The 7643-nt window shown below is 33.3% G+C and overlaps 1 protein-coding gene across 1 annotated transcript; it reads left to right on the top strand.

Moving 5' to 3' along the window:
• Positions 1–6337: 6337 nt before the first annotated feature.
• LOC118755886 (UDP-glycosyltransferase UGT5-like) lies at positions 6338–7638 on the top strand (the record flags this gene model as incomplete). The annotated part of the gene is made up of 2 exons (XM_036490689.1): positions 6338–6596; positions 6667–7638. Coding segments are annotated over exons 1-2 (1231 nt in total), but the record flags the coding sequence as incomplete, so codon positions are not given.
• Between the last annotated feature and the right edge of the window lie 5 nt (positions 7639–7643).

Genomic DNA, 7643 nt, shown 5'->3' with positions numbered 1-7643 from the left:
ACATTAGGCCATGAGGCTAAAGTATTTCGGCAAGGCGCTTTCGAAAAAAAAACTTTTGGCCAAACGTAGGGGTCGCCCTTTTATAATTTTCGTTAGCTTTTTGGCAAATACAGTCGGACCTCTTAAGTTGTGATATATCGATGATCTTGTCTCGAGAAGAAAATGTGTTTGTTCCAAAGTTCATTGACCTCAATCACCCAGTTCTAATACTTCCCCAACAGATCTCAGCTCCGACTGCAAAAGTACAACCCTAATATCAATAATTTAAAGCTTTTTATATAATTTTAGAAATGCTTGAAACTTCGATATTTCGTAATTTAAGGACGCTAATTTTTACACAAAATTAATACTAACAACAATTACATCAAAAAAAAGTAAAATTTTTATGGAATTTCGGAAAATAGGCGTGATACCGCCCACATATAAGTAACTATATATAAGTTTATCGAAGATGTCTGAAATAGGGATAAAACCACCCCTGCTTACCATGTAGCGGCTGTTTTCGGAAAAGCGAAAAAAACTTTATTTAATACTTGCGCCGGGTGTCCTATGTTTGGCTTCGCCCGAACATAAACTTTTTTACTTTTTCATATTTGGGGTTTTTCGGAACTTTCGTTGTTGTTTAGATTTTTCGAGACTTACTCGAGATTAGCTTTGGAGCTTTTCGATATTCTTTGTGTTTATTTTTGGGATCTTTCGAGACCTTTCTAGATATTTTCGTTGGTTTTTAGGTTTCTCGGTGCTTTCTTAAATTCTTCGGGTTGATTTTTTGCGGTTTTTCTAAAACTTCACATTTTTTTAAACTAGAGGTTTGGACTTTTTCTGATTGTTCCGAATTGTTTTCTGAATTTTTCGTGTGTTGATTTATTAGACTTTAAGAAGTTTTTCGAGGTTCTTGATGTTCGTTTAATTAGTGATTTTTCGGAACTTTCGTTCTTGCTTAAATTTTTCGAGACTTACGTGACATTACTTTCGGAGCTTTTTCGATATTCTTTATGATAATTTCAGAGATCTCGCCAGACCTTTCTGGATTTTTTTTATGGATTCTTCGGCTTCTCGTGGCTTTTAAAAATACTTCGTGTTTATTTTTATTTCTTTTTTTGACCTTTTGGAATTTTTATTTAACCTCCCTGAAATAAATCGGGCTTTTTCGGGTTGTTCTCGGATTTTTTAAGTTTTTTTTTGTGATTCTATTTTTTTTTATTTTTCGCGAACTTAGGGAAAAGAACTCGTTTTTATTTTCGGGATCTTGCGGCACTTTCGATTGTCTTCTTGAATTTTATATTTTTTATTTTATTTTAATATTGTGTATATTTTTTTCTCGGTTTTGGGATTTTCGATGCTTTTCAGCAACTTTCAAAAATTTCGAGAACCTTTCTGAAATTGTTGAAAACATTGAAGACCAAAAAAAAAAATTATAAAACTTTAGCTTTGCTTTCAAATGTTGCAGAATAAACTTGACATATTTTGATTGAAGAAATAAAAAAATAGATTTTTCTGACTCAAAATAATAAAAGCCTGAAATTATTTATTAATTTTTTTTTTTCGTGTCTACGGTCTCTAGTATATTTATTGGCTTGTATAAAAGCTCTTTAAAGGTAATTTCTAGGGTAATTATTTTGGCGTATACAATGCAACACCGTGACTGTTTAAAATGCAGCTGTGACGAGATCACTTCTATTTTTATTTTTTTTGGAGCGTCATTAAGGTTCTTCTTTTACTGTTATGTCACACACATACTAATACACGATTTCGCCGCCATATTCAAAATAATCGTATCGCGTGGTAAGGTAATTTACACTGTTTTCCAAGCAATACTTTAGAACTTTGTACAAAAGGGGGATGGATTAACTGATAAACAATTTTTGTTTGTCTTAGATGGCTTTCAATATTACTGGCACATATTTGTGTGCATTTAAACCGAATTGGCTTATCACCTGTTTGTGTGGGAATATTTGAACGACTTGTAAAATCTTAATTAATTTATGGTATACAAAGCAATTAAAAACACTTTCTGGGTTCTTTATACATATGTAGGTAACATGTAGTAGATAAGAAATAATTATTTTTGAGTGGCGAATGTACTTATTATCATAAGCATTTATTAGAATTTTAATTAGGGCATGACTAGTATTTTTATTTCAACTTCGATTTTATAAATCACATAACATAATTATAAATATTTTTAACACTTATTAAGGTGATTTTCTTCTTCTTAATTATTATAACCAAAACAACCGCGACTGTGATTTGGAGGATGAATTTTCCTACGCTTGGGACCAAAGATCTCTTCCTTGCTAACCCTGGCACGATTTTGATATACATACACGATGGGGCCAGCGCTCGTTCTTCTCCTCCGTCCGATCGTTAGCGCAAATGAGCGAAATGTTTAAGTATCTCGCTTTGATCCGAATTGTGACGACAAGCTGGACCACTGCACAGTGCTTCCCTTCCATATGAAATGTGGGCAAAAACAGAATTATGGACGGATTTAAATGAAAACTCGCTTCTTAGTAAAATTGGGGACGCTAAATTCAAAAATGCAATTTATTTTTGGATAACTTTCTTACTTTCACTGTAAATGCAGTTTGAAGTTGAAAATTTCTTGTGCCATTTACATAGGTATGTACATATAGTTCGTTCTATTGTCAAAAGTGAGGTGTCAGATGACAGGGCTTGGCCTGTAGATGTGCAATCAAGTTTTTTATTTTTGAAAAGGGTTGCCACCTGTTACAAATTTGATTAAAATTACTAAATAAGTTAAATTAACTAGATATTAAAATATGGGTATCAATCGAAATGGGTGCGAAAATGCTTTACTTCAAAACGACACGTAGAAGGGTTGCCACATGTTAAAAAAAATCAAATTCACTTTAATTAAGGAAATAAGGTAACTGAAATATGTATATCAATATGGGTATCAGACAAAAGAAAAACTAGACGTTTTAAGCAAGAAATGAGTGAAGAGTAAAAATATTCCTTAGTTAATTTAAGAGGCCAGTAATTTAAAATGAATTGAATCAGAACAAATCGCTCTTTGGCAATGTATGAACGCATTTGTAATAAAATTAAAAAATACAATGTCATAAACCTTTGGTTTGACACAGTCATTATTTTAGTTTAACTAAGTTTGACTTTACAAACAGGTGGCAACCCACTTCGTAATATTTGCAAGCTAAAACCTTCCTAAACCTCTTTCGTCTGACTCCCATATGGTGATACCTATATATTTCAATAACTAATTCCTTTCGCTGCAATGGAATTTGATTTTCTAAGAGGTGGCAACCCTCTCCATGTAGTTAAGAAATAAAACCCTTTTCATACACATTTCAATTGATACCCACCTCTTAATAAATAGTTCATTTAACTCGTTAAAAAAAAATCTAATTAAATTTTTTAACAGGTGGCAACTCTTTAAAAAAAAACTTATATTTTCTACAGGTGGAGCTTTTTAATCTGACACTTTGTTTTTGAATATAGAACGAATCGTGCAGATCTAATGGCACTGACAAAAAATAAAAATGCATTAGCAAAAAACGCAATACTTAAAAAAGTGCAAAAAATGAGCAGGCTTTTATTTCTTCTTTCGAAAGTTAAAAACCCATACTATTTACTAAAATAATAAAAAATAACATATTTTCACATGTATTTTTTATTCATTCCATTAAAATTTACATTTTTTTGAAATTTTGATAAAAAAAAATTTTTTCTGGAATACCGTAGGAACACCCTGCGTTTAATTTTATTCCAAAATTTTTAATCGTGCAGCTCTCTACTATCTATATGAAAACAAAAAAAATGTCAAACCAACATTTTATTTCAAAGAACGTATTTTTAACATTTGTTTCGGTTAAAAGCTTACGCATGGCTATGCTCTTATTAATATTCTTAGTATAAAATTTATCGAACTTAGTAGCTTCCTGGCGGCATATAATTCATTTTATAGGAAAATTTCTATTTAATTATTTTTAGTGGATAAATTACCATTCCAAAAATACCAAACACTTTCACATTGCAGACAAAGATTCTTTTAGATTTTTGCCCACTTAGGCGGCACTGTGGAACGCTGCAGATCTTATGACCCGAACGAAAAATCCCGTCGCGTATTATATTTAGAATATAGATCACCCACCTACGAAGTAGATGTCTTTGTTTATAGTAAAGTTCTTATGCTAAGTAATTCTTCCTAATAATATTGTACATAACACTTCCATTGTGTTATATGCACATAACCTAAACCTAAATAAACAACTACACTAATGCAGACTTTTCCTCACATTAATACATAATAATGACCAAGGTGCCTACAAATACCCGAGGTCGTATCAAATGTTAAATTGAGAGATAACTTAAAGAAAGGCATATGCACACATCTTTAACAACATACCGACATGCCTAGATAAATAGATAACTACCCTACAGTGAAAACCGAACTAGTGAACCGAATTTCAAGTTCCATACTAGATCTTTATCGCCAAAAACGGGCCAGTATGATAGCAGTGTTCGGCAATCAGCTGGGGAATTGATGAAACTAAAACTGTTTGAATGTCTGGATTACATATAGAAAAGTAATCTTTCGGTTTTTAAATGCCTTTCTGTGGGTGTAAGTCTACAATCCCTTTTTACCAAGAACGGCGACTGCGTGCGATTTGGTTAAAACAAAAACATGAATAAACATTATTGAGAAACTTTGTTGACACTTTTCCTTCATGTTCATCCATGTTTTTGCATCATAGCGCACCTTAGCGGCCATATTTGGGAAAAAAATAAATTGCAAATTCAGATTTCTCCGACCAAAAAAAAAAACCTAGAAAGACATTTTGATGGTATACATATTTGCATTTGAATCATTTCTGCGACCACTCACTTTAAATTGAAAAGTTCAGAAGCAGCAAAATGTGGTACTTTCACAAAACTGCTTTTTTCTTTTACGTTGTTGGGTTTGTTACTCATCTTTATAATAATTTTATAATTTATTAACCGACTTAAAAAAATGTGGAGGTTATCAATTCGTCAGAATATTTTTTTTTTTATGTATGTTACCGCATAGCTTTGGACCACGTTAACCGATTTGTATAATTATTTATTTTAAAGGAAAGGTGGTACCTAAGAGGTGGTCCCATATTAATTTGGCTTAGATCGGATTATTGGATCATAAAGAAATTAACGGTACACTAAAACTTTAAACGAGAATTGAAGTCGTTTTTTTTTTTTTGCTCAAAAACGACTTGTTTTTGATCTCTAGGCCGTGTATTAAATAAAACATTACACTTTTTGATGCTTTATTTATTTTTTTTTGTCAAGCGAAGTGAAATTTTGCTAAGTCAACTTTTTCTAAAAAATTTTATTTCCATGCAAGAAGCAAGCACATTTAAAAATGCATCGTTTTCTAAAAGATCGAACTACCTTCTATATTTCTAACCGTTTAGCGAAAAGCATATTTACTAAGTCCGAAGTACTAAGTCACAGAAAATATGATAAGTCCCAAAGAATACAAAAACTCCTTTGTAGAAATATATATCTAAGGCTACGAATTAAGAAAATCATCTACAAAGGGATGCAGCGGGAACGCCAAGCCATAATTTGTTTACTTTAAATAGATATTTATTTGGCGTTTTTTTCGTTTGAATATGCTTTCGCTCTGCACTTCACAGATGCTTTTTCATAGTGTGATAATACAAAATTAATCTTTGCATTAACATTTTAACATCTTTGAACCTTCTGGAAGCTAACCAATAACAGCAAGCACCTCGTTATTTCAAATGTTTAGTTTGAATTACATTTCTTACAATCATTTAAACAAATTTGATTCCAAATTGAAAACACATTTCCAAACCAAAGCAAAAAGAAAAAAACTTTTTTCTGCTGATGTTAGTACTGGTTGAGAACTACATATATAAAAAGGAATACAGAGCGTACTACTTCGATCCCACTTGTCGAATTTAAGACTAGTTCAGATCTATCGAAAAACGAGTTCGGCACTAGTGTGTTTTCCCATTGGGTAGTCGTAAATTCAGACGTATACGCCAACATATATACATACATACAAAGATGGAAAGCAGTTGTATAGAAGAGCGTATTGCTTTATCGCCATTTCAAAATTGACGTACCGTAGGAATGTGTAAATGTATATTCCATCAACCTTTTAAAATAAACACTAATACTTATAAGTAATTGTCGATATCAGAGTTATATCAAATATATACTTATGTGCAAACTTACATTCGCTTATCTAAAAAATACTTGTAGATCTAAGTAAATAAAATAAAATACCAGTCTCTCTGTACAACTAACTTAGTTGTGAATAAACTATTGTCGCTAATGTTTCAATACAAAAATGCAAATATGGGACTCTTTCAAATTTGTAAAATTGGCTTTGATGATTTTAATTTTTGCCATTGATTGCATAGAGACCGCGAAAATACTTGCAGTGTTTCCCTTTACGGGCCCTTCGCAGTATTTATGTGTACAACCGTATTTGAAGACATTGGTGGCGCGAGGGCATGAAGTCACTTCGATTTCGGCATTTCCACAAAAAACACCAATTACAAATTTCCGTGACATAGTTTTGAATGGCGTACATGACGATCATGATGGTTCGTGATTTCTTAAATAGTGACTCTCAACTCGTTAATAAAATACTTATTACACACTCTACGATTCTAGAATTAGTTATGGATGTAATTGACGAAATGGCTGGTGGTAAATTGAAGGAACTGCATGCCGTATGGGATTACATAATGTTGGGCTCTTTGCTGGTTTTGGAAAACGAAGAATTTCAGCAGCTACTACGCTCTAAAGAACATTTCGATCTCATTATTATCGAAGTGTTCCTACAGGAATCACTCTACGCATTGGGCGATCACTTTAACGCACCACTGATTGGTGTCTCTACGTTTGGCTCAGATATATCTATCGACCAATTGGTGGATAATAGTTCACCATTAGCGTATGTGCCATCACCCACTGCCAGAAAATTAGATCATAAGAATTTCTATCACCGATTGTCTAATTTATACGTACACACAATGGAGCTGGCATATACTCATATGAAAATAATTCCAGATCAGCAGCGTTTGTACGAGAAATACTTTCCGAATGCCACCGCAGATTTAAGTGAAGTACGTCGGGATTTCTCACTGCTGCTGTTGAATCAACATTACTCATTTAACTATGCACGTCCGTTGGTGCCGAACGCTATCGAAGTGGCTGGCATGCATATTGATCACAAACCCACACAACTACCAACTGACATGGAAGCTTTCATCAACGCTTCTCCGAATGGCGCTATATACTTTTCGCTCGGTTCGAATGTGAAGAGCGTGTTTCTACGAAAGGAAAAATTAGATGCCATTATGAATGCTTTTGCCAAACTACCAGTGAATGTTTTGTGGAAATTTGAGAAAGATGACTTACCTGGCAAGCCAAAGAATGTTTACGTCAGCAAATGGTTTCCACAACAGGATATACTCGCCCATACCAATGTGAAACTCTTCATTACACACGGCGGCATGCACAGCCTGCTCGAGGCGGTCTATCATGGCAAACCGGTCGTAGGTATGTCCGTCTTCTTCGATCAACATATGAATGTGGCACGCGCTGTGGCAAAGGGTTTCGGTGTGAGTTTGAACTTTAGGGATTTT

This window comes from Rhagoletis pomonella, unplaced genomic scaffold (genome assembly GCF_013731165.1).
Source record: "Rhagoletis pomonella isolate Grant_MI unplaced genomic scaffold, Rhpom_1.0 Rhpom_scaffold_07806, whole genome shotgun sequence".
Taxonomy (NCBI): Eukaryota; Metazoa; Arthropoda; class Insecta; order Diptera; family Tephritidae; genus Rhagoletis; species Rhagoletis pomonella.
The sequence above is the reverse complement of the archived record's forward strand: the minus strand, read 5'-3'. Positions and strand labels throughout refer to the sequence as shown.